This window comes from Mchenga conophoros, linkage group LG3 (genome assembly GCF_057382185.1).
Source record: "Mchenga conophoros isolate Kocher_MC1m ecotype Shallow Benthic linkage group LG3, M_conophoros_male_GT1.1, whole genome shotgun sequence".
In the NCBI taxonomy this organism is placed as follows: domain Eukaryota; kingdom Metazoa; phylum Chordata; class Actinopteri; order Cichliformes; family Cichlidae; genus Mchenga; species Mchenga conophoros.
Genome location: NC_140528.1, coordinates 24,869,502 through 24,896,677, shown reverse-complemented (window position 1 = coordinate 24,896,677; position 27,176 = coordinate 24,869,502). Strand labels below are relative to the sequence as shown.

The 27,176-nt window shown below is 42.8% G+C and overlaps 1 protein-coding gene and 1 long non-coding RNA gene across 2 annotated transcripts in view; one reads left to right on the top strand and one right to left on the bottom strand.

Annotated features, from left to right (window-relative positions):
- Nucleotides 1-17,714, top strand: part of cd99l2 (CD99 molecule-like 2) — a 19,503-nt gene extending 1,789 nt beyond the window's left edge. Inside the window, exons 2-9 of the mRNA XM_085267719.1 lie at nucleotides 2,153-2,209; nucleotides 4,720-4,773; nucleotides 4,893-5,012; nucleotides 8,373-8,453; nucleotides 9,409-9,489; nucleotides 9,662-9,781; nucleotides 10,931-10,996; nucleotides 11,437-17,714. Coding sequence (XP_085123845.1) covers nucleotides 2,153-2,209; nucleotides 4,720-4,773; nucleotides 4,893-5,012; nucleotides 8,373-8,453; nucleotides 9,409-9,489; nucleotides 9,662-9,781; nucleotides 10,931-10,996; nucleotides 11,437-11,498 — 641 coding nt within the window. The 3' untranslated portion in view covers nucleotides 11,499-17,714. The remainder of the gene's footprint in view (nucleotides 1-2,152; nucleotides 2,210-4,719; nucleotides 4,774-4,892; nucleotides 5,013-8,372; nucleotides 8,454-9,408; nucleotides 9,490-9,661; nucleotides 9,782-10,930; nucleotides 10,997-11,436) is intronic.
- An 8,345-nt stretch (nucleotides 17,715-26,059) lies between these two features.
- LOC146577806 (uncharacterized) lies at nucleotides 26,060-26,933 on the bottom strand. Its single transcript, XR_014889585.1, has 3 exons — nucleotides 26,410-26,933; nucleotides 26,213-26,324; nucleotides 26,060-26,146 (listed from the first exon to the last, which is right to left on the bottom strand). It is a non-coding gene; the product is annotated as an uncharacterized LOC146577806 (long non-coding RNA).
- Nucleotides 26,934-27,176: the final 243 nt, after the last annotated feature.

Below are 27,176 nucleotides of genomic sequence, written 5' to 3'. Positions count from 1 at the left end.
CTCTCTCTCTCTGAGTGAGAGTCTCTCTCTCTCTCTCTCTGAGTGAGTGTCTCTCTCTCTCTGAGTGAGTGTCTCTCTCTCTCTCTCTCTCTCTCTCTCTCTCTGAGTGAGTGTCTCTCTCTCTCTCTCTCTCTCTCTCTCTCTCTCTCTCTCTGAGTGAGAGTCTCTCTCTCTCTCTCTGAGTGAGAGTCTCTCTCTCTCTCTCTCTCTGAGTGAGAGTCTCTCTCTCTCTCTCTCTCTCTCTCTCTCTGAGTGAGTGTCTCTCTCTCTCTCTCTCTCTCTCTCTCTGAGTGAGTGTCTCTCTCTCTCTCTCTGAGTGAGTGTCTCTCTCTCTCTCTTCTCTCTGAGTGAGTGTCTCTCTCTCTCTCTGAATGAGAGTCTCTCTCTCTCTCTCTCTCTGAGTGAGTGTCTCTCTCTCTCTCTCTCTCTCTCTGAGTGAGTGTCTCTCTCTCTCTCTCTCTCTCTCTGAGTGAGTGTCTCTCTCTCTCTCTCTCTCTCTCTGAGTGAGTGTCTCTGTCCTCTCTCTCTCTCTCTCTCTCTCTGAGTGAGTGTCTCTGCTCTCTCTCTCTCTCTCTCTCTCTGAGTGAGTGTCTCTGTCTCTCTCTCTCTCTCTCTCTCCTGAGTGAGTGTCTCTCTCTCTCTCTGAGTGAGAGTCTCTCTCTCTCTCTCTCTCTCTCTCTGAGTGAGTGTCTCTCTCTCTCTCTCTCTCTGAGTGAGTGTCTCTCTCTCTCTCTCTCTCTGAGTGAGTGTCTCTCTCTCTCTGAGTGAGTGTCTCTCTCTCTCTCTCTCTCTCTGAGTGAGTGTCTCTCTCTCTCTCTGAGTGAGTGTCTCTCTCTCTCTCTCTCTCTCTCTCTCTGAGTGAGAGTCTCTCTCTCTCTCTCTCTTGAGTGAGAGTCTCTCTCTCTCTCTCTCTCTGAGTGAGAGTCTCTCTCTCTCTCTCTCTCTGAGTGAGAGTCTCTCTCTCTCTCTCTCTCTCTCTCTCTCTCTCTCTGAGTGAGTGTCTCTCTCTCTCTCTCTCTCTCTCTCTCTGAGTGAGTGTCTCTCTCTCTCTCTCTGAGTGAGTGTCTCTCTCTCTCTCTCTCTCTCTGAGTGAGTGTCTCTCTCTCTCTCTGAATGAGAGTCTCTCTCTCTCTCTCTCTCTCTCTCTCTCTCTCTCTCTGAGTGAGTGTCTCTCTCTCTCTCTCTCTCTCTCTCTGAGTGAGTGTCTCTCTCTCTCTCTCTCTCTCTCTCTGAGTGAGTGTCTCTCTCTCTCTCTCTCTCTCTCTGAGTGAGTGTCTCTCTCTCTCTCTCTCTCTCTCTGAGTGAGTGTCTCTGTCTCTCTCTCTCTCTCTCTCTCTGAGTGAGTGTCTCTGTCTCTCTCTCTCTCTCTCTCTGAGTGAGTGTCTCTCTCTCTCTCTGAGTGAGAGTCTCTCTCTCTCTCTCTCTCTCTCTCTGAGTGAGTGTCTCTCTCTCTCTCTCTCTCTGAGTGAGTGTCTCTCTCTCTCTCTCTCTCTCTCTCTCTCTCTCTCTGAGTGAGTGTCTCTCTCTCTCTCTCTCTCTCTCTCTGAGTGAGTGTCTCTCTCTCTCTCTCTCTCTCTCTCTCTCTCTCTCTGAGTGAGTGTCTCTCTCTCTCTCTCTCACTCTCTCTCTCTCTCTCTCTGAGTGAGTGTCTCTCTCTCTCTCTCTCTCTCTCTCTCTCTCTCTCTCTGAGTGAGTGTCTCTCTCTCTCTCTCTCTCTCTCTCTGAGTGAGTGTCTCTCTCTCTCTCTCTCTCTCTCTCTGAGTGAGTGTCTCTCTCTCTCTCTGAATGAGAGTCTCTCGCTCTCTCTCTCTCTCTCTGAGTGAGTGTCTCTCTCTCTCTCTCTCTCTCTCTCTCTCTCTCTCTGAATGAGAGTCTCTCTCTCTCTCTCTCTCTCTCTCTCTGAGTGAGAGTGGGCTTCTTCACATGCTTCTGCCTGTAATCCCAGACACACTTGATGATGCTGACATCAGGGACCATCACCTCAGTACTTCTTGTTCTTCTTTACGCTGAAATTTGGCTGTTTGGCGTCCTGCTGCAGAATTTCTTGTTCTTGCACCAGGACATCAAGAGAAATTCCTTGTTTATGTACAAACTTAGTAACAACGTGATTGTGTTTTCCTAAATGCATTCCTCTCTCTCACCTGCCCTGCAGTTCTGCCTCAGGACTTCAAGCTGGAGGATGCTCTGGATGATGCAGACAATAAACCACGTAAGCACAGTGAAACACCACTCAGCTGTTTCTGGTTTAAAACTCTCACCGTGACCGGGTGACCAGCTGTTCTGTGTCTGGGCGTTTCACTCGTCCAACATGGCCCCAGTTTAAAGGCATCAGTTGATGCAAGATTAGCAGACAGAGCTGCACCAACAGCTACTGTGATGGAGAAACTGAGTACACAAGATGACATGATGTAATAAAGTCACATTTCCATTTCTGGTTATTGTATGAGCTTAGTTAGTTTCATTGGAATGAAATATGCTGTATTTGTCATAAGATTTGTGTCAAACCTGCAGTTTGTTTTTTTTAGTTATATAGATGCAAATTTGAGGCTGCCTCTCAGTGTCAGTGATATTACTGTATATATGATCCACAAGCATAAAGTCAGATATGTGTGCAACCTTTAAGAGCTCCAATCCAAACACAAACTGATGCCAACACACCTGAAAGGGAATCTGAATAAAAACCGATCATATATGCACAAGTTTAAAGTTCAGCATTTCCTCTTTCAGACAACTTCCTGTGTGTACAAATGCCACCATTACATTTGACTTTTACTTTTCTCTTGGGATCACAAACAAATGACTAAAATCTTACCACACAAATGTGTTAAATGTCTACAGCTTTGATTGAGACTGTGGAGATGTAGTCTGCAAAGCTGTGTCTGTCCAGCAGCAGAGCGTATTCAGTGCCTTTGTTTTCCTCTATATAGAGCTGGGCGATATGAGATTTTTTCATATCACGATATGTTTTTTTCATTTCAGGCGATAACGATATCTATCATGATATAAGCCAAATAACTATATTTGTAAGATTTAAATGTGCCGTTGCTCACAAGTAAAATGTGAAATAATCAGCAGCTTGTTTTTATTTAAATATTTATTTCCCATAATAAGTTCAACAGGGTAGATGTACTTAAGGAACATGAGACTTTTTCAGATAAATAAAGGCAAATATTGCAAACTACACAAAAGGCAGCCGCTAAAGCGTTTAAGTTTCAAAATAGAACAAACAAAATATTAATTCTAAAAATAAATCTTAGTTTGTTTTACAGAAGAACAGACAAAACTGACTAACTTTTGTCAATATCAAATAAACTGAGAACTAAAAGGAAATTCTCAATCTCTCCTTGTTGTATAGCTTAGCTTTTCAAACAGTTTTAACAATTACTTTAGTCTGACAAAAGCCGAATGACGAATTAGCGCTTCCAGTCAGAGACTGAGGCTACGTCCACACGTACACGGGTATTTTTGAAAACTGAGATTTTCCGTTTTCGTTTTAAAAAATAATCCCGTCTACACATAAAGGCAGAAATGAAGGAAAACGCTGCTATGAACATGCCAAAGCAGCAGGTGGCGCTAGATTCCTAACCGTGCAGAAATGTTGGCCAATCAGAAGTCTAGAAGCCTCGGTGGGAAAAAGTAAACAAAGCTGGGGCATAGAAGCAGAACAGAGTCGTATGTGTGGAGGGACAGTAACTGTGTGTATATGTAAGCATTTAAACACTGCAGAGAGTAGAATTAACAGTAACAGTATTGTAGAAATTCATTTCACCAAAACAATAACGTGGCGCACAGTGTGACGCATGCACCAGTTTATTGTATTTCCAGACTTGCTTTCGGCACAATTTACAGTGCACGCTACTCTGTTTTGTCAGACTTGAAATAGCCGAAATACCTTCACACTACAGAACTTCTTTGGCTCTTCTGTTCGACAATCTCTCCGGCGTTGCAACCATCATCCGGTTTTTCTTCGGTCACGCTCGGTTGAATTTTCTAGTCGGCACACTCATTTCCTCCATTACGCGCTGGCTTCATTACCCGCTGGCTGCTTCCCAAACAAACACACGTGCAGCTTGGCACTTGTGCTGTACGTAACAAGTCACGTGACGTGATTGGTTCGGCTCTGCGCTACTTAATTTGGATTGGCTGACCTTTTTTTAATTTTTTTATTTATTTATTTATTTATTTTTAAAGAGGACAAGAGCGGCGAGGTCTATCGCGATAGCTTAATTTCTCTATCGAGTAAAAGTTATATCGCGATACATATCGTTATCGTTCTATCGCCCAGCTCTACCTCTATATGGAGCTTGTTTCACCATTTTGGATGCCAGACACCCTGTGAGCACCCAGCAGCACCAGTGAACCTGCTGGTAATGGCTCCGTGAGGCCTGAACAGTCCTGATCCCCTAAAGGAACTGGTCCCATCCACCTACAGCCCAGTAACCTGGACTGGCTCCATACTGGGCAGAGTCGGTGTCAGTCCTGTACTGCTGGATGAAACCCAGCTTCAGACTATTTCAGCTCCATCACTTAGAGATGTTTGCATTTTTCACAAATGAAAACTGTAAGATTTTACTTATTTGTTCATGATTTGAAACACGCAGCCAGGCAGAAAGGTATCTAGTGTGACTGAATAAATAAACTGTGATTATCTGCTATCATCTCATGAGTGATGGCAGTAAACATATTGACCATTATATGTTATTCTGACTTGTATAACAGTGACACCAGCACCTACAAAAAAGCAAACAGCACCATCAGGAGGAGCAGGCGGAGGTGAGAACTTGACAGCATCTTTGCACAGAGTCATTTTAGGTCTGAATAAATGTGGGACAAGAAAATCTGTGCGCTACAACAAATCTGATTGTAACTGTGTTGTTGTTTTTTTCTCTCAGACTTTAAACTGGAGGATTTCTTTAACGATGTCACCACCACCACCACCAAAGTCCCACCCAAGGTTTTCCCCAGGGTCCCTGCAGCCACCAAGGCCCCAGCGAAGCCCAAACCCAAGCCAGGTGAAAGAAAGCAGCCCAACTCCCCTCCTGAGGCCTGTGGGTTAGCTGCAGAGCGAACGGGCTTTGTTACCTGAAATCTCAAGAGTTCAATTTTTACATCTCTGAATAAATCGGTGAACAGCAGCCACGCCCACTTCCGATTAATCAGAGCTTTTAAACCATTCGGCACGTCGAGGTTTTGGTGTAGAGAAAACATGAGAATTTTCTCACACTCAAACATTGACTTATTTTGAATTTGCAGAACATATTAGGAGGTAAAAGAAGAATATTTTTATCTAGATTGTCTCGGCACACATATCCAGCAGCTGAAGCTGTTACTTCTTTGAAAACATTCCTAGACTCACCATGAAACCTGGTTTCCTTAGTTAGGAGCGCCTGGTGGAGTCTGTGTACTGACTGTCAGTTTCCTCTTGGTAGTAGCTGGTTGTAACATGCAGACTGATTTATTTACTGCAGTTAGTACGTTCATTTAGTTTTTAGTTTCTATTAGTTCATTGCTGCTGTAGTTGTTATAATGGGGAGGGTGCCAGGAGCAACATTTAGGGAAAAAAAGTATTAATTCTAGAAAACACAACAGTCTCTGATGGCCGAGTGAATTCAGCTCAATGCAGTTTATGTAGCTCTCAGGCTCCCCTCACTGCGCTTTACATTTGTTAGGTAATAAATAAGAGAGGCCCAGACTTCAGTGTAAAACTAGGTTACAGGCTGACCAGAAACTGCATGTTTTTTGTAGAATATGAGGAACCGACAGAGTGAGACTAAGTCTAGACAGGTTGCCCTGGCAACAGACCTTTAGAAAGTGGAAGTTATTGCAAGCTGCACAGGAAGTTTTAGTGCACAGGCATATTAATAAATCAGACGCAGAAAAGAGGAACTGAATAGAAGAAGTTTTGTGTGTAATGAAACTGTGTGACGTATGTGACGTCGAGAGGTACATAAATAACCTGGCTTCCTGTTTTCTGCTTGTGAGCAGGCATTTCTGTGTGTCTCCATATCCCGGGATATGTAAATAAAGATCTTTTTAATTTTTTTTAAGTAAAAGACCACTTTTGAGCCGTGTCTTTTTGGCCCTAAGAATCAAAAGAACAGTTTCTAACACTTGGTGCCGTGACCCGGATTCTTGTGCGGCTGAGGGGACTAATTTGGACCTTAAGGTACGATCTGATATGAGTTGGACAACAGACCGGTCTAAAAGAGTATATGTAACCGCAAGCCTGTTGAAAATTGTGTACATTGGATGAATTCTAAATTAGTTGTCCACTGAATTGATGATTGTTACCATTAAAGTGACTCACTAGTGGAAATTAAACTAAATTATAAAATCTGTTAAGTAGATTTCAGGTGACATGTCCATGATAATTTTGGGTAATTTGGGATAAATAAAAGTAAAGTTTGGGGATATTTGATGAAAGCTCATTGTTGTTAATACTGGGGTGGATTTATTAATTGTTGTGATGTATGTTTGATGTTGGTGTGTAATGTGTGTGTGTGTGTTACGTCAGCCAAGAAAAGCGATATGAGGTTAGGATATTTGGTTAAGGGATATATTCCTGTATTGATTAGCAGAGTTGGACTCGGGCACCAGATAATTCAGCTGTGGAATCCCCACAGTGGTGCTTTTAAACGTATTTAAATAAATTTTAGGACGGACGTTGGACTTCTAGGGGTGCAAAATGTTCTGACTGTGATGGCTCCATCTTGCGGCGGACGCGCTGCAATTTCCTGCGACGACAGGGTCATCCGGGTGATACCCGTGACAGATAGGGACAGTCGTTAATAATCAGTGGTCAAGTACCACTTTTCTTGCACCGTTTGACCGACAGGGTTGGACCCGGGTGGTCCCGTTTGAACGTGATTGACAGGTAAAGCTAATGGCGCAGACGGGATTCGAAAGCGCCCACGAGTGGGGCTTCCGGTCAACTCACGGGGACCACTTTTAAATTAACATAGGGCCTAGAAATTTGACCGCTATCGGTGAGGGCGTTCCTGAAGCGGGTTGATTGACCAGCAAGGTTGGACCTGGGCTTAGAGGCTTTTAAATTAATCAAGGGAAAAGTTAGGTGTACCGGGACTGAGGTTTGGAAACTGTGATATGGAAATGGTGAACAATATTGGTTTTGAAGAGGTGATATGGTAATGGAAATAATTTATCTTGGCGGTCAGTGTCTTTTAAAAACATCAGAGCCTTTTGACACTGGCTGTCTCCACCAGATTCACAAAAATGACTCCTGTCTCTCTGCATCAGCTCTGCGACACTGGTGACCTGTCCGGGGTTACAACAGCTCCCCCCGAGGCAGCGGGCAAAGAATCCAGGCTGCCTGTCTAAGAGAAGCTCTCAGTTTAATGCTGAACATTTCACTTATTATTTATTTTATTTAACCTTTATTTAACCAGGAAGATCCGATTGAGATTAAAAACCTCTTTTTCAAAAGAGACCTGACCAAGAAGCAGAAAGTGTCTCACAGTTAAAGAAATTCCTCAAACACAGGCAGCAACAACACACATGCAAGAATAAAATGAAAATAAAGTAAAGATAAAATTCAATAAAATGCAAATATAAATTTCAAAGTTCAGTTAAAATGACAATCACTGAATTGACACAGCTGCATGTTATGGACTTGGCCTTTTAGGATTCATAGTTTAGATTTCAAAGCACTTAATGAAATGAAGTCGTTTTCCAGTCGTTCTGCAGTTCGTTCCAAGCCGACGGGGCTAAATGGACGAAAGCTCTTTTGGAAAGGTTCATTTTGGGCAAATGGAACAGAAAGCAACAAGTAACCATGCAGACGAAGAGAATAATGACCAGCATGTTTCACCGCAACCAGGCAGCATATGCAGGAATCCAACTATTGCCTTAAAACTGTATAAATGAGAGTTCCTGCGACTGGCCAAAGCAGCCCATCCTACCTCGGAGTATAACTCACAGTGGTGAGTGTGAGGTTTGCAGTGAGTGATGAACCTCAGAGAAGCACGATACACAGCATGAAGCATTCACATATAGAATATCTCCATAATTGCCTTTTACCTGCTGCAACAGGTAAAAATGTTGCAGCACTTTCCTGTTCAACATCGTACTCGTGCTCAGCTGTTGATGCACCGTGATGGTGAATGGGCTGGTTCTTATACTGCTGTACTTGAGCATTCAGATCGCTTTATACAACATAAAGACACAAGCATCCACAGACCAGTGCAGTAAACAGGCCAACGACACACAGTAACCAAAGCATAAGGGAAGTGTAGTCACTTGGTTTAATTAGAGTGTAATTAGTTGTTTTTTCTTTCTTTTAACAGTATTGTTTATTTGATCTCTGCTTCCTTTTTTTGCTCTAACACAGACGTTTGATCTTTTTACCCCTGCAGCCGGTGATGACTTTAACCTGGCTGATGCCTTAGACCCCAGCAATGACATTAATGGCAAGGATAAGAACGTGGGGAAGGGAGGTGGGTGATGGTGTCCTGCATAAGATCAACCTGACTCCTAAATCATCCGCCTTCATTAAATGGCGAGATTTCTCATTTCAAATGAGAACATGTCATTTATCTGTTTCCTGTTTGTCCGTGTTTCTGCAGGTTTGTGTTAGCTTAAGCTTCCTTAGGTTCCTTTTGACTGTCGAAAGTCAGTTTGGTGCATGGTGTGAAAGCCGCTGTTCTTAAAGTTGAAGCCATGAGTGGCACCAAAATGTGGCCTGATTCGTAAAATACACGAGGCCTCAGTGCTCGTCCTCGGCACCGTGTCAGTCTAAAGGAGTTATCTGTCCGTCCACTCATCTCCATCTCACTTCTCCTTCTTTCTGCCATCTCATTTCTTAATTTTTACTGCTTAGCTGTGTCTCCGTTGCATCTGTTCCAAACGTAGACAAAGAGGGGCAACTTTGAATTTATTGCATGTAATGATTTAATGCTAATCAGCCTCTTGTTTGGTGTTTTTGTCACTGGATTGAAAACTGCTGCAAGCTGCAGGATTTAGTTACACCCTGCCTAATGTCCCAGCTGCATAATGACACTGGATCATTGGTCAGATGAAATTATTTTGTTTTTAAATGAGAGAACAGAAGAAACGAAAGTGCATTTCAAGAATTTGTTAGTGTCTGTGAAGTTTCTATAGAAGCTTTTAAAGCCGTCATTAAAACCTGACGATCTCATCACTCTGTTTGTGATTCATTCAGTTCTCATGTGTTTGAACTGAATTAATGGACTCCTCCAAGCCACTGATAGCCACTCTCTGTCACAGAGCGCTCATTGTTGTCCTCCTCTGCTCCCACGTCTCCTCCTCCCACTGACACACTGCTGTCTGCTTCAGTGTTTAAATGCTGAACACCAAAATAGAGTTTGACAGATCAAATGCACTCATGTTTTAGTTCACATCCAGCTGCGTCTTCACTGTGTTTCCTCCCAGGTATGCTCTCTGACGACGATTTGTTCAATTTGAGCAGAGATGAGACCTACAAGCCTGACGACAGCAACGGCAAAAGCAAAGGTTAGACTTCATGGTACATATTTAACATTTCATTACACCAAAGATGTAAACGCTCTTTCCACACGAGGGAATGTGGTGGCAGGTTTCTGTGTCTGCTGTGCTCCTATAACTGAGGTGTGTGTGTGTGTGTGTGTGTGTGTGTGTGTGTGTGTGTGTGTGTGTGTGTTTCCAGAGAACACAGCAGAAGTGGGCACCATCGCAGGGTTTGCAAGTGTAGTTGCCATGGCGCTGGTGGGTGCGGTCAGCAGCTACATTTCCTACCAGAAGAAGAAGCTGTGCTTCAGTATTCAGCGTAAGCTACACTGCACAGGCGGTTCAGAGGGGGCGGGCCCTCACTGCTACACTGCTATAAAATGAAAAGCGAGCTGCTGTTAGCTTCAAGTATTTGATCCTCGTTGAATTTGTGGGTTTGCTAACTTATACAGAAATAAACAGTTTGTAATTCTTATGGTAGATTTATTTAAATGTGCTTTTTCTGGATTATTGCAGGACTTAAGAGATACAAGCAGCCGCTCCTTATGTCTCTGACTATGAATATATTATCATTACATCTGGATTAATATACTCACTATTTTTAATTCACTGATGACTTGGTTGGAAATGTTAAAAATTCCCATTTAAACTTCATAGAGCTGTCGTTACTTTTACAATATTTCAAGAGTTTTCAGCAAAAACAGGAGATACGATGGAGTCATCATTTCCATTTCCTTTGAAAAATCAATAATTGATCATCAAAACAGTCAATGTTTATTTATTTATTTTTCTTGATGGAATAATCAATTATTCAGCTCCATCACACCAAGTATGAAATGCAAATGCTAATATTGAAGCTCCACTGATGATGCCTTTCTACCACATGTTGTGAACGCACTCAGAGTTGACTGAATTAACTCCAGGAGATAACAGATCACCTCTAACACATCACCTCTAACACATCACCTCTAACAGATCATCCTCTTTGTAGTTACATTTCTAGTCTAATTGGCTGGTCATGAATAGAGGTGGCAACAGTACAGACTTTCTGTACTTAAGTAAAAGTACAAATACTGGTGTTAAAAAATACTATTTCTTTAGCTCTGTGTTGTCTCTTCCTTTGAAATCCAGCAACACACTGTGTGACAAACAGTTTGTGTTTGCTGATGTTTGTTGAGCTGATCGAACCCTTGTAGAAACATTTTTCCCTTAATGCTCGTTGCGCTGGCTACATGCTGACTAAACAGACGGACACTTCAGCCCCCGAGTATAAATGCTGTAGATGATACAGCTGATGCTTTGATAACAAGCCTGTTTAGAAACTGTAAAGAGTAGAAAGGACAGATATTTGTTTACAAATGTAGGAAGTAAAAGTCAAAAAGTGGTCAGAAAGATACAAATACCTGAAAATTGTACTGCAGTACAGTAACGAAGTATTTATAGTGAACTGTTTGTTATGTGTTGGCAGAGAGTCTGAACACTGACATGCTTAAAGCCGAGAACCCTGAAGCGGTGGTGGCCACAGAACCACAAGGTACACACCCCCCTGTTATATAAATGCATATAAATGTACAGTGGTCCCTCGCTATAACGCGGTTCACCTTTCACGGCTTCGCTGTTTCACTGATTTTTTTGTGGCAATTTTTCTTTTTTACAGCGCATTGTTCTGTGTCCTGATTGGCTGTAGATCATTGTCAATCGATCTCGTGCCGTGTCTCCTGTCCAGTACAGAACTTTGAGCCTGTATGAGAAAAGTGTATAAAGTGTGTAGTGACGAGTTTTACTTAAAAACATCTGTAATAACTTTAAAAAATAAAGTTGGCTACTTGCAGATTTCACCTATCGCGGGTTATTTTTAGAACGTAACTCCCGCGATAAACGAGGGACCACTGAAGTTGTTTCCTTGCTTTCAGAACAAGTTGTCACAGATCTGTTAGAATAATGTCTGACAGGAATGTTGTTGTATCTCTGCAGTGCAGCAGACTCTGCTGGAGCCGCCCAACGCTGAACCTCAGACTGAAGAGAACGCTGTGTAAAACAGAGCCAATCACCGGACTCCCCAACAAACCCTTCGCATAACCCCCCTATACACACACACACACACACACACACACACACACACACACACACACACACACACACTGAACAGGCAGAGGTCACAGGTTGTCTCTGTGTAGCATTATTGCTGCAGAACCTGGATCTGTAATCCTGGTTTGTCAAATCTCATGTTTTTAATTCTCTGTAACGCACACAGCTCACACCGTGTGGGTTTTACCCCACTAACCACTCACAATGTTTTTTACTGTTATTTATTTGCCAGCATGTACTCTGTAGTGCTTTGCTGGCACAGATTGAAGAATACCTGAGATGAGAAGCTAGCTCACAGACTCAGTCAGTATCCACTGAGCTGGTTTTGGGCACATTTGAATTTATTGATGATATTTTTGGCAAACTGATGAGTCAGTAACCTGCTGCATGTTTTTAAAGCAGCCTAAAAGAGCATTTGAGGAAGCTGAACTCCAAAGTTAACCAGATTGCTGTGAAACTCAAACTGACTTTTATATTGTTTATATTTTGTTTTTATTCTTTTTACTGTGAGTTGTATTTAGGGATAACAGATCATTCTGTGTCCCTCGTTGAAGCCTAACTAATCATGTCTTGTAAATCAAAGCTATTGTTTTTGTTGATGCACAAATCTGACCTGAAATATTTATTTAGTCTCTGCTCTCCACACGCCTGTGGAGGACATTCAGCTCGTTGCACTATTACTACTCTAACCATGTTACTATTAACACAGCTTTGGCTTTAATCTTTCTTAACCAAGTACATTAGTGAATGACTAAGGCATCCAACACCTGTAAGTATTAGAGTGTAAATGGCCTTATAAAAAAAACTCATTTCTAGTTTGTTTCAACCATTAATGTAAATGATGCTGAAACATCTGAGCGGTTAATAAAACACCTTATGGTCAATTTCAAACCTAGAATGGGAACTCCTCAGATGGGAAACAGTGCCCACTCTGCGCGCCCACTCTGTGCGCCCACTCTGCCATATTGTCTTCTTTAAGGGGGAAAGGGGATTATTGATTGGAGGGTCTTTACCTCACAATATGAAGGACTGGAAGCTGTTTCCCACGTGTAAAGCTTGTGAGAGTAAGAGGACTGAGTATTGTGCCAAATATGAAAAGTCAGAAAAGCAGTAAATGCACTTGATGTGAGTGATGATGATGAAGTTTGTTCCACATCAGTTTCAGCTTAAAACTGCGTCCCGTGAGCTGCTGCTTCCCTCTGAATCCTAACGGGACTTTCTTCAGTGGAAACGGACGAAACTCCAGCACTTTGTTCCCGGGAAAAAAAAGCTGACTGTCACAGAAATGTTAACAAGTCTAACATGAGTAGTTAGTAGTACTGGTGACTGAGTTCTTGTGTTGGGTTTGTGGAGCTCTGAGGTGACTTTGACTTTAAGTTTGTGAATTTTTCTAGAAGAAATAACATCACATGACAAAAGGTGAATTCATTGAAAACAACTGTAAAGTGAGTAGTTATATTAGTTAAGATTGTTAACATTTGTCAAACAGTTATCCCATAACAAACATAAATATTTAAACAGGGCTGTTTTGCCATTAGCTTGGAGGCTAATCCATGTCAGGTCCAGCTTATGGTTCCTTCTTGTGTCTCGTGGTGTAGCTCTGCTCTCGTACTCTCAAAGATTCAGTGTAATATTTCTTTGCATTTAGTTCCACAGCCCAGCTGTATGCTACACAAGGGGTTTGCCTACTTTCCAGATTTTTCAGCTACAGGACGGTGGAACTTTTAGTAGACGTGTAACCTTCATTCATGGTATCCTAATAAAACACATTAGTTTTTCTGAATTGCTAAAACACATTTCCTAAAACTGCAAAATTCAAGCTACACTCACAAAACCTTCAACCTGTCTTGCAAAACCAAACATTTGATCCAAAACTATTTTAACTTTACTCAAAATCAAGCACCACTATCAAAAACCACTCAAAACCAGCCAATGTGCAAACACAACTTAGCAACGATTACACCCTACAGACAAAAATTAGAAGTAGATTTTCCTGTGTAAGGGTTTCGGTCGTAGACTTTCCATCTCCATGCTGAGAAAAACTCCTCAGTAGGGTGCACAAAGGGAGAGTATGGAGGAAGAAACACATTCATAAAATGCTGCTCATTGTGAAACCAGTTGCATGTTCTTGAATCTCGGTGAAAGCTCCATTGTCCCAAATGATGCTCTGCTTACTCGCGATCTCCCTGCTCAAGCAAAGCATCCTGTAGACCATCCAGGAATGTTGCTAGAAGTTCGTTGTTGTATGGCCCAACAGTAACATCGTGGTGGAGAACCCCATAGCTGCTGATGGCACAGTTTCGTTCAAATGGTCCCAATAAACTTGTTTCATTCTTATCCTGTAGCGTTGCAGGACACGGTCAGTCGTTGACAGACTCACACGATTTATTCCCTCAAAAAGTGTGTTGTCTTCCATAATCTGCTGCTGTATTTCACGCAGTCGAATTGCATTATTATGACGGACCATATCCACAATAAGTGGCTCCTGGCGTTGTGAGAACATGCGTGTTCTTCCACCCTCATGTGGCCGTCTTTCAATTCTAAACAAAATACCATTTGGATATAAGTACACACACTCATGTTTTCAGGTTTTCACACACAGTAACATGGAGAAATGATTTTTCACTGTCTTCTTACTGAGAGTAAACTTTTTACCTGTTTGCTTCTCTGAAGGTCCGGATTATAGTAGCAACCTGCGTAGGTTTGGTTGCACACGTTGCCCTGCCTCCCTCATTGCAATGCACCAGAACATGATCTTCTTGGTCTTCGTCCTTGCCCAACACCTCTGACACGGACTCCTCTTCCTCTTCTATTGTATTGCCCCACTCTTGGATCCACTCATACCATACTCATACTGTTTAGTAATCGGGTTCACTGATTGGACACATGTTTTCAATTTTAAGTGGCACGGTGTAAATGATGACAACAGTGTGTTAGTTGTGTTTAACCTCTGTAGCCTGTGTGCACCACACTGCTAAATGAATTTTGTGTTTGAGAAAGTGTTTAGAGTTTTGGTAAACAGGAGATTCAGATTTGCAAATGATGTCCTAACCAGATGAACAGTGTTTAAGATTTTGACAACTGTGAGATTGATTTGATGTGTTTTGGTGTTGGTAGTTTAGTTTTTAGTGTTTTAACAATTCAGAAAAACTCTATGAAACCTATTTCTCTGCAGAGTTACTGAGCAAAGATCACATCAATCTGATGGATGTGGAAATGAAATTCAGCGTCCCTCTTTGAAGAATAACTAATTATCTGTTGCACATCTAAGCAACCAGTGAAACCAGTAAATGTTTACTTTATATCAGTAACAGAACTTAGATGTGAAGACAAGAAGATTGTGTATAAATAAATAACCTTCAGCATCCGAGTAGACAGATTCCCGAGGCCATAATCAGTCCAGAGGACATCGTCTCTGACAGCATCTGTCTCAGACCTGGCTGATTTGGGGTTTTACTGATATTCCAAATCTCACTACAAACTAGTTTAACTGTTGATCCAGGAATAACGAAGACAAACCACTGGCCGACTCCCTCATTACTCTATTAAAAAGACATTTCAGTTTCTGCTGGACTAAAATGGGTGCGATAGGAAAATTAGGGACCGAGTGGAAGGAGTTTGGAGCTGGCACCGCTGCACAGAACCTTGGTTGAGTTGGTCTGTGTTTGAAAAGGTTTAGCCGTGTCGACGATGTTAGCAGCCGTAGTTAGTTGAAGGGTTTAGATAGTGCCCTGAGGAATGCTTTCTGAAACTGAGCAGTTCTGTTTGTACTAGTGTGGTAGCATATATTCCTGCTGCATTTAGACTTTAGACTTGTGTGTGTTTGCACTGTTAGCTTGCTTTTTTATACTTTTTACTTGACTGGACTTTTCCTAATAACTTAACTTTTGAAGATAGTTGATGCTTCCTGGTGAGTGAAAGTTTTTCCAGCTTTCCATTGAGTCTTGGCTGTTCCAAAACAAGAAAGCTTTCATTAACGTTCCTGCGCTGTGTCTGAAACAGTTTCCTTTAATGTCTGATATATTAACCTTTTTGTAGCACAAACCTGTAATGAGGGGATCTGATTTATTCCACACACAGCATAGATCTAGTAAATAAGCTCATGTTCATTCATGTGTGGAACAAAGTCTTGTAATAAGAAAGTCAATTAGTTACATTGTATATGATTGCCATCTTTTGTTGTTGTTGTTGGGAGGTTGGATTGTGTGAGCGAAGGATCAAGTACAGAAGATGCACAAGTAACCATACCAGACATGGACATGCAGTAAGAACCACCACTGTGTGTCCTGTGAGCTGTAACAGAGTGACAGTACAGTCATCCAGCTGTGCTCGCAGCCTAAAGAAAGGAAGTGTTACAGTCAGGATGCAGCACAGACAGCAGCCTGTTCCCTGGTGTGACTCTGGTAACAAGAGACAACACATCTATCAGCTGCTTCTCACAGCTTTACTGTGTTCACTGCGTGTTTCACTTTGAAAACGGTTCGACTGGAATGGCAGGAAGGAAAAATGCTGCAACTGGAAGGTGGGATCAGATTAACAGGTTCATGTCTGGAAAGGGTCTTTTTTGTATATTTGAGAGTTTTGTGATGATTTCACTTTGTGTACATGTCTTTGAGGTTGGTCATTAAAGTAGGATGTATGTGTATAACCAATATTCTATGGCTAGATAAATCTTTGTGCGTGTGTGAGAGATGAACGGTTAATGCTAAAAAGAGAAAAATAACCCAGTTTGTGGCCGCAGTAGCCATTAGCATCCTTAGCTTTGTCTTATTTTCTAATCCGAGTGATTCCTGTGCTGGGTTGTGTTTTTTAGGCCGTGTGTTGTGTTTGCAGGTGTGGTCTCTGTGTAGTTGGCGGTGCTGTTTAAGACTCTGCATACCTGTATGCTGTAATCCAAATGACACTTCTCTTTTAGCCTTATATCCTGCAAAGTCCCACAGGAGCGCACTGCAACATTCATGTAACACTGCACAGCTGCACCCGAGCGACACCACAGTCGCCCCCTGTTGGCGACAGGTGGGGGCTGTTTCATCAGGCTCGGGCTGCTGGAAGCTTCACTCAAATCAAACAAAATAACAAACCTTTCAGTTGGCTGAATGTATTTAAATATTCATGTTTGAATGCAAAAATATTTGGTCTGTAGCAAAAATATGTATTTACCAAAGACAAAGTGCTGATTGAGCCTGCCATGGCCTCTGTGCAGAGTTACTGGATAATCTGTTATTAGAAAATAATAAACTGTTGATTATATGCTTGAATCTGAATGTGAAGCATTTGAATTGGTCTGAGTGTGTATGAGAACATGACTGTTTTATATCAATGAAAAGAAAAAGATACGTCTGATGTCTTAAAATAATGTGTGCTAACCTGTGCAATGCTTGCATTCAGCCACAGTGCATTATTATTGGCACTGTTCTGCTTTGGGCTTTAGTGTGGAATTTATGGCACGCTGCAGTTTGGATATGGGCCCCATGTGTGACCACCAGTACCAGTAGACCTGCTACAGCCCAGCAGCAAACAGTACAATGTTTGATTAAATGTGACTGTGTAACGATTCCAGCGTAGATGGAATAAAACCAGTAGAATGTTTGTCATCAATAAGCAGAAGATGTGGCGATCAGCCCTCGTGGCCTGTTGAACATCAGTGATGTTGGTTGGTAGTAGATGAGTTTCCACTGTATAAGATCTGCACTGTCTAGAAAAGAGCTTCATCTTTAGCCAGCACCTGCGATGCTGTCACTCAGCCTGCCGTCTGTCCTTGCAGCCGATGATTGTGTCACGCAACGCCAACCAAAATCCTGCAGCCTTACATTTTTATTCAGGAGAACAAGGCGAGATATCTGGTTTCTGTTACAGAAGCCAGCAAAGCTACAGCTGATCTGCTGCGTGAGGGTTTTTTACCCTGACTGCCACATACAGGACGCACTTCGTCATCTTACCACACTAACACACATACAAACTTTGATGCATGCTTTTCTCTACACACTGTTTTACTTGTGACTTTCGAGTGTTGCGCTGTCTTTTGACAGTTGAATGTTGCACACAGCTTGAAGTGTAATAGTAAACTGCTTTCTCACTTATTCTTCTGTAGCTTTCTTGCAGTTTGTTACAGCTATTGTTACAATTATTAACCAATAAAATCTTTTTCAAAAGAACAAGGAAAAGACTGGACATCTGAATTGTTTCTTTATTTTTAAACGGCATGTCAGAAGTGAGTATGACTCCTTGAGGATCTTGAGGGTTTCAGCATGAGCCGCCTTTTTAACGTCACGCCACAGCATCTCAATCGGATTCAGGTCAGACCAGGCCACTCACAAGTCTTCATTTGTTTTATTTATGCCATTCAGAAGTGGAGCCGCTGGTGTGTTTTGGATCAATGTTCTGCTGCAGAACCCAAGTGTGCTTCAGTTTGAGGTCACGAACAGATGGCTGGACGTTCTCTCTCAGGATGTTTTTGGTAGACGGCTGAATTTATGGTTCCATTGACCACAGCAAGTCTTCAAGGTCCTGAGTCAGCAAAACAGCCCCAGACCATCACACATCCACCCCCATATTTTACTGTTGGTTTGACGTAAAATACTGTTAATTTTACGTCAGACGTAATGGGAGACACGCCTTCCAAAAACGTTTGTCCTGTCAGTCCACAGAGTATTTTCCCAAAAGTCTTGGATCATCAAGATGTTCCTTTTGCTCAGGAGTAGGTTTTTGGCTTGGATGAGTTGTCGCTGTGCTCTTGGGGTAATTTTGGTTAAATTTCTTCCACCTTTCTGTGGCGTTCAAGGAGACGAAGACTTTTTTTGTTTTTGTGGCCCTTCCGTCTCAGACGCCGTCTGATGGTTATGGGGTTATTTTCCATTGACAAGCACCAATAAAAGTGTAGTTCATGTCTATGAACAGTGGACACCCGTGTGCACACCTGTGTGGATCAGCGCGCTTGTATTCAAAAGGTTTCCCCATGTAATGATCTGCTAGAGGATGTAGAGAGCCATAGCCCTGTCTCCCAGGGCATGAAGCAGGCATGGAGGAGATCCAGGCTCCAGACATCCAGAGGCTCCAGAGTGCGAGAGCCCAAGGAGGACCACCGGAGGGGCATCCGTGCCACCCTCCTGGGAAGAGCTGAGGAGAGCCCCAGATGAGGGGTCACCCAGTAGCCACGGAGCAGAAGCCAGAGGGGGCTGCAGTGGCGTGCCCGCCGGCTCTGCCGGCAGCCAGCTGTGCCAGAGTGATCCGAGCCGCAGGCACAGAGGCCGGAGGCCCGAGGGCCCCCTTTGCCCCGGAAGAGGCCTGACCGGGCAACAGGCACCAGGCCCTGCCAAGTAGTCACCGGGAGTGAGCTGGTACATACCTGAGCGCCCAGCCCCGGACACCAAGAACCACCAACCCACCGACCCCTGAGGGCATCAGTTACCGGCAGGGAGTGTGGTGAGGGGAGATAGGCCTTTGGAGGGCCTGGGAGTTCCCAGAGAGGTGGAGTGTAAGACCCGACCTGACATATAGACACAGACAAACTCTGTACATAAGATGTAAGGGCGGTGGCCACAATTCAGAGATGGTCCTGGTGTTTCCCTGGGATGCTCTCTCCACATTGCAATGTGTTTATTAACTCATTCACTGCCAGCCATTTTCAAACGTATGTTTTCAATTGACGTCTATAGACGTCAATGGCAGTGAATGAGTTAAAACCACTTCAAATCAAGCTCACTGGGTGTGTTGCAGGTTATTGTTAAAATTTCCACAACAATGTGTATATGTGTTAGTAGGATTAATGCATTTTCTGTTTGTGTGTGTGATTTTTGTGTGCCTCTCCTTGCAGTGTTTCAGACACTTTTCAATTCTCCACTCAAAGGCAGTCGGTTTTCCTCCCCAGGTTCCTTAGCCCAATTTGATCTCCCACACTAAACAACAGCGTTCTTCCATGTCTCCTCCCCCTCCTTCCACTGTAGTCTCGTCTCCCCCCCTTGCAGCAGTCCATTGCAGTCAGCTGTCTTCAGCTTTGTCCTGTGTAATCCCACTGTCTCTGTCTGTTTGGTCATGCAACATGCAGCACCTGTATAAAAAAGGCCAAAGCAGACTGTACTTCCTCAGGAGCAGCACAGCACAGAAGGACTCATCCAGGCTGGAAAAACGAATCAGGAAGGCTGGCTCTGTGGTCGGCATGAAGCTGGACACTTTGGTGACAGTGGCAGAGAAAAGGACATTAAAGAAACTGATGGACATTATGGAAAATGCTGGGCATCCTCTGCACGTGCTCGGAAATAATCAGAGGAGCCTATTCAGCGACAGGTTGCTTCTCTCAAAGTCAAGAACCAACAGGCTTAAAAACTCCTTTGTCCCACACGCCATCAAACTCCTCGTTGGAGGGGAGAGGGAGGGGAAACAGGAGGACAAAGGAGGGCGGGAACAACTGAGCTGTAGTGCTTTTTTTTTCAACTGTGCAATATTTGCAATATTGTTTTATATTCGACCTTTTTTTGTGGGGCAAATAATATTGACACCAGTCATTTTGTGTTTTTCTGAAATTATTCTGTTATTTTGTACAAAATATTAAAAAGAATTAAGCTATAGGGAAATCCTCTGGTTGAAAATCCTGTTTAAAAAAAGCACTTGGGACAATTGTGTTGGTGACAGCTTTTGTTATAATATCAATAATATTTCTATGAATATGGGATACTGTTACATGTTTATGGGCTCAAAATGTGGTCATAAATATTTTGTACTTGTAAATCGGTTTTGTACTTGTAAAAAAGATTTGTATGTGTAAAAAAGATTTGTGCGTGCGTAAAAAAGATTTGTGTGTGTGTAAAAAAGATTTGTATGTGTAAAAAAAGATTTGTGCGTGTGTAAAAAAGATTTGTATGTGTAAAAAAGATTTGTGCGTGCGTAAAAAAGGTTTGTATGTGTAAAAAAGATTTGTGCGTGCGTAAAAAAGGTTTGTGTGTGTAAAAAAGATTTGTGTGTGTAAAAAAGATTTGTGTGTGTGTAAAAAAGATTTGAACCTATTTTTCTTCCTTTAAGCTGATTGGTCAATGTCATGTCAATCACAAATTAAACAATCCAATCAGAGAACAGATGGGTTTGGCTGTCGGAGGGGCACTTTTTTGAACTGCTGGGCCCTATTTCAGGAAGCCGGTTTAGAAAACTCAGAGTGAAAAACGATACTCAGGGTTGAGTAACCCCGAACTGTCCAACTCGGAATATTCGGTTTCAGAAAGGCTGATAACAAGTAGTTCAATCAACGCGGAGTTGCTTTAACCCCAAGTTAAGCGCGCGCATGAGGATACATAAAGCCCTGATAAGCGGAGCACAGATTAAGCGAGTCACCATGGAGACGGAGGGAAAGAAGGCGCGGTCAATGTATTTTACAGCGCTTGAGGCCGAAATTCTGATGGCAGCATATGCCGATAACATGCAAATTTTGCAGAAAAAAAGTAACACAGCCTCAGGTGCCAAAGGAAGGGAGCATGCATGGCAAAACATAGCCGACAGAGTCAATGCGTGAGTGTTAATTTAAACATTGATCTAGGGATTTCCACCCATTTAACACGTTATTTTATCATATGTTATTTTATTTGTTATTTTATACATTTTATTTTGTGATGTGATGTGAGCGCAGGTGCAACCCAACAGGCCCCAAACGTTCCTGGCAGCAAGTAAAAATGAAATGTAAAATATAGTCCAAACAGGTGAGGTGTAATTGTATTATGAGCCATAGTGCTTGGTCTGTTTGTCCGATGTAAATCAATTGCAGTTAGAGGCTACATTAATTTTCTTTCTGTAAGCACTTATTGAAATTATCTGAGCACATTACAAGTACATATTTGCTTACTCTGTATGCTCAAATGTAAATGGTAAATGGCCTGTATTTATATAGCGCTTTTCTAGTCCCTAAGGACCCCAAAGCGCTTTACATATCCAGTCATCCACCCATTCACACACACATTCACACACTGGTGATGGCAAGCTACATTGTAGCCACAGCCGCCCTGGGGCGCACTGACAGAGGCGAGGCTGCCGGACACTGGCGCCACCGGGCCCTCTGACCACCACCAGTAGGCAACGGGTGAAATGTCTTGCCCAAGGACACAACGACCGAGACTGTCCGAGCCGGGGCTCGAACCGGCAACCTTCCGATTACAAGGCGAACTCCCAACTCTTGAGCCACGATTGCCCCGTTATAGCCACTAGAAAAAGAGCGGAGGCCCGAAAAACAGGTGGGGGTCCTCCACCACCACCACTCACAGAGCCTGGCCACTTGGCTTCCACATTTGTGATAATGTTGGCAGCATCACATATGATCTTCACAGTGCAGAGAACACAAATTAGCATCCATTACTATAATGAAATGATTTGTTAGTTTGAAATGCTACAGGGAACTATGTACCTGTACATTAATGCTGTGGAAAGACTTCCTGTTCACATAGTCTCCTTCATTTACTGAAGGAGCAATGATTGGAATGTGAGTCCCATCTATACAGCCAATCACGCCTGGGAACCCTGAAAATAAATGTAAAATTTAAGTAGTAGTTCAAGTATCACCACACCATGAATTAAGTTTTGTTCATCCTGATACCTGCAATTTTGTGGAATCCCTCTTTGATAAATCTTGTGGGTCTATGACCGGGGAACACCACAAACGAGTACAGGAGACGTTTCAGTGCAACTGTAACATTCCTGACTGCCCGACAGACGGTAGCCTTGGAAACGTGCTCAGCGTCATCAATATTATACAGAAAGCTCCCGTTCGCAAAAAACCGAAGTGCAATACAAATAATATGTACAGAACTGAGAGAATGTCCGCGATCATAGCCCGGTATGCCCATCGGGCATACCGGGCATTTGCCCGGTGGGCCGCTGGTGACTTTTTGTTTTTATGGGCCGATGGATTTTATTTATTTTTTTTAGGAAGGGTATATATAATGAAAGGTGTTGGATTGGCCAGTTGGTCATGATCGACTCTGGGCTGGACCAATTACAGCCGAGGAGGCCGGATGCACCCTCCCCCTTGTTTAGCAATCACGTGATTTTCGCGCATTGCATGCCGGGAACTCGTGGCAAAACAATCCATGTACCGCATCAAATGCAAGCATTTGCAGCACCGCAAAACGTTCATTCTCCGGTTCCAATACCTTCTTGTTTTTTCTTTGCCGCACAAAAAAAGTAATGTACAAAACAAAAGGAGAACAATGCCGGTCCGTACAAAGACAGACTTGATGAAAAGTCAAAGAAAAGATACGAGGAAAAAAATCAAAGGAGTGAAAGGGTCAGACCCTTACGAGCACACAGAGGGACAAAAGACGTTAGCGTGCTGCCCAACTTTCACCACGCTCAGATTTATAATTACATGGTTCTTGGAGTGAGTGCATACACTCATGAAGTTTAGTAACTTCAGGTCACTGCAACAAGCCCAGGTACAGTTTACCGACGGATGGGTACAGGACCTTGAAATGCACCGTGTAGAACGAAAGACCATCGTACGAACAAAGGTAAGTTTACCAGTCTCACAAATCGTCGTCATAAATACACATTCGTTAACCGTTTATTAATATAACCTTTGAGCTCAACGGTAATTAATTAGTGGTGGAAATAATTTCTGGTTCATTACAGAAATGTAGCAGTGACAATAATACTGTATGCTGTAATCGTACTGGACAATTAGTGATACAAAACAACTGTTTTATCCTGTGAATAAAAGTATATGTTTTTGTCAGTGTACCATGGTAATAACAGAAGTGAAACGCAATATTGTGTCAGGACAATTCACTATTTATGCACAATAAACAAAGGAGCGACAATTTCTGTTCAGCGCCAGACTTGCTTGTAACCTATATCACCAATTATGTTAAGAAAAAGGACGTATTAACTACTACAAAACTCTGACCTTTGTGGGAATGGTTGGAGCAGACTAACCTGTGAGCTGGAGTGTTCTGAGACGTTATATTTGGTATATCCAGACCATCCGTCGGCTCTTACTTCGGAAACATGGCTTAAAAAATTTCTCTTCAACGACGTAATCCGATTAAAAAAAACGATCTCTTTACCCGTCGGCTTCCCGTGGCTGTCATGCGACCGGCTATTGCAGTTAATAATACAACAGCTTCTTGACATTTTTTGGGTTTCTTTTTATCGCTGTGTAACTGAGTTCAATTGAAAGTCTGCGTGCGCTAGTACCTCTTGCCACAAGTTCCCAGAATCCTTTGCGGTTTTACCCCTGAATGACGTCACATTTATCCTGGTGGGCCGGTCTCTAGTCAAAATGCCCGGGCCGATTTTTTGTCCCAGTCCAGCCTTGTCCACGATGTGTCCTATGAGCAATATTAGGCCTGAGGATGTTATTCAAATGAATTATAGATTGTGCTGAAAAACGGTGACGTTCACACAGAAAATCATCAGGAAATGATAAAATGTCCAAACGCGCTCTAACCACTCTCTCCCGGCGGAGAGCTCTGCGGAGAATTTGGGCTTCAACATCTACTGGCTCTTCAAGGAAGGGGCACGCCATGTCTGACACTTCCTACAGTCAGGTTTCCGACAAAGAGGCGGGGACAGTCAGGGTTAGTTGCAGTAATCCTGCCGGGGAGCAGGTTAGCTTCACGGAGTGTGTCGTCATAGTAACTCAGTCAGAATTCATCTGAACTCGCTTTGTGAAACCAAAAACCCAGAGTTTTCGTTAACTCAGGGTATACTTACTCAGAGTTTGCACTAAACCGGCTTCTTGAAATAGGGCCCAGGGCCCTATTTCAGGAAGCCGGTTTAGAAAACTCAGAGTGAAAAACGATACTCAGGGTTGAGTAACCCCGAACTGTCCAACTCGGAATATTCGGTTTCAGAAAGGCTGATAACAAGTAGTTCAATCAACGCGGAGTTGCTTTAACCCCAAGTGAAGCGCGCGGACGAGGATACATAAAGCCCTGATAAGCGGAGCACAGATTAAGCGAGTCACCATGGAGACGGAGGGAAAGAAGGCGCGGTCAATGTATTTCACAGCGCTTGAGGCCGAAATTCTGATGGCAGCATATGCCGATAACATGCAAATTTTGCAGAAAAAAAGTAACACAGCCACAGCTGCAAAAGAAAGGGAGCATGCATGGCAAAACATAGCCGACAGAGTCAATGCGTGAGTGTTAATATAAACATTGATCTTTGGATTTCCACCCATTTAACACGTTATTTTATCATATGTTATTTTATTTGTTATTTTATACATTTTATTTTGTGATGTGATGTGAGCGCAGGTGCAACCCAACAGGCCCCAAACGTTCCTGGCAGCAAGTAAAAATGAAATATAAAAATATAGTCCAAACAGGTAAGGTGTAATTGTATTATGAGCCATAGTGCTTGGTCTGTTTGTCCGATGTAAATCAATTGCAGTTAGAGGCTACATTAATTTTCTTTCTGTAAGCACTTATTGAAATTATCTGAGCACATTACAAGTACATATTTGCTTACTCTGTATGCTCAAATGTGACCCGTTATAGCCAACAGAAAAAAAGCGGAGGCCCGAAAAACAGGTGGGGGTCCTCCACCACCACCACTCACAGAGGCTGAGCAGTTGGCCCTCAGCCAAAACAGTGGGCGCCCTGTGGCCGAAGGCATCTCTGCGGGGACATCCTCTGAGTCAATAACCCCGCAAGACACAAGTGCCTACATAGGGGGTAAATTCAAAATAATACATGATGTGCATACATCCTTTCTTCACAGTCACCTTTGCAGTGCTACTCATTCATTTGATAAACTCTTTACCATAATGGATTATTTTGTAGTGAAGTTATTTTCCTACTGATTTTGCCTTCCCTCAGTCTTGGTTGTCTTTGAGAGCATAATGACAATGAAGTGTAAGGTGATTGGTATGTTTGTTAATTGCCATTTGGTCCCTTGTAAGTTATAAGTGACCTGTATAAACCTCATATTCTATCAGTTGATGGTGGTGGTGTACTGCATCTGGTGCAGCCTCCTGTTGAGCCAGACCAACATGCAGTTGTGAGTAATACTCCACAGATTATATGAGTTTACAGTAGAACAGCAATGTTGTCTATTTCTTTACTACAGGAAAATAATGAAGAAACATTGACAGCTGTTACAGAGGAAGAAGCAACAGAGACACTTTATGAGGTTTACATCTTTTAATACTTTGTGTACAGGAAATACAGGCGACCAATAAAGCCAGTTGAACAAAAAATCTGTTTATTCCTCTTTCAACATGTTGAGGTGATGGGTCAAAAGAAATGATTGTGACATATGGTGTCTCTGACTGCGCTTCCATCTTGTATGTCCGTGGGAGGGTCAGGATGTTCATGGTTTGGATCACTGCTGATGTTTGGTTCAGAAGGACAGTGTTCTCCTCTAATTGTGGCAATGTTGTGAAGAATCACACATGCCACAATAATGTCACATGCCCTTTCTGGGGTGACCCTGAGTCTTTGCAGGCACTGGAACCGGGCCTTAAGCATTCCGATAGTCATTTTAATTCTGGCTCTTGTCCTGCAATTAGCCAGATTATATCGCTGCTGTGGGCCCGGTTCAGGGTCAGGGTAAGGGGTAAGCAAATAGGGTAAACATGGATACCCCCTATCACCAAGCAAGTAGCCAGTGAACTCTCCTAAGACAGAAGGATACACTTCTGAAGCAATTGGTCTTTATATATTTTAAAGTATTCTCAACTCACCATGTCCAAATTTTGTGCTCAGTGTACATTCACGGAATATTTGTGAGTCATGGACAGAGCCTGGCCACTTGGCTTCCACATTTGTGATAATGTTGGCAGCATCATATATGATCTTCACAGTGCAGAGAACACAAATTAGCATCCATTACTATAATGAAATAATTTGTTAGTTTGACATGCTACAGGGAACTATGTACCTGTACATTAATGCTGTGGAAAGACTTCCTGTTCACATAGTCTCCTTCATTTACTGAAGGAGCAATGATTGGAATGTGAGTGCCATCTGTACAGCCAATCACGCCTGGGAACCGTGAGAATAAATGTAAAATTTAAGTAGTAGTTCAAATATCACCACATCATGAATTAAGTTTTGTTCATCCTGCTACCTGCAATTTTGTGGCATCCCTCTTTGATAAATCTTGTGGGTCTATGACCGGGGAACACCACAAACGAGTGCAGGAGACGTTTCAGTGCAACTGTAACATTCCTGACTGCCCGACAGACGGTAGCCTTGGAAACGTGCTCAGCGTCACCAATATTATACAGAAAGCTCCCGTTTGCAAAAAACCGAAGTGCAATACAAATAATATGCAATGAACTGAGAGCATGTCCGCGATGTGTCACATGCGTAATATATGGCCTGAGGATGTTATTCAAATAACTTATAGATTGTGCTGAGAAACGGTAACGTTCGCACAGAAAATCATCAGGAAATGATAAAATGTCCAAACGCGCTCTAATCACTCTCTCCCGGCGGAGAGCTCTGCGGAGAATTTGGGCTTCACGATCTACTGGCTCTTCAAGGAAGGGGCACGCCATGTCCGACACTTCCTACTGTCAGGTTTCCGACAAAGGGGCGGAGAACGTCAGGGTTAGTTGAAGTAAACCTGCTAGGGGGCAGGTTAGCCTCACGGAGTGTGTCGTCATAGTGACTCACTCAGGCTGCAGCTGAACTCGCTTTGTG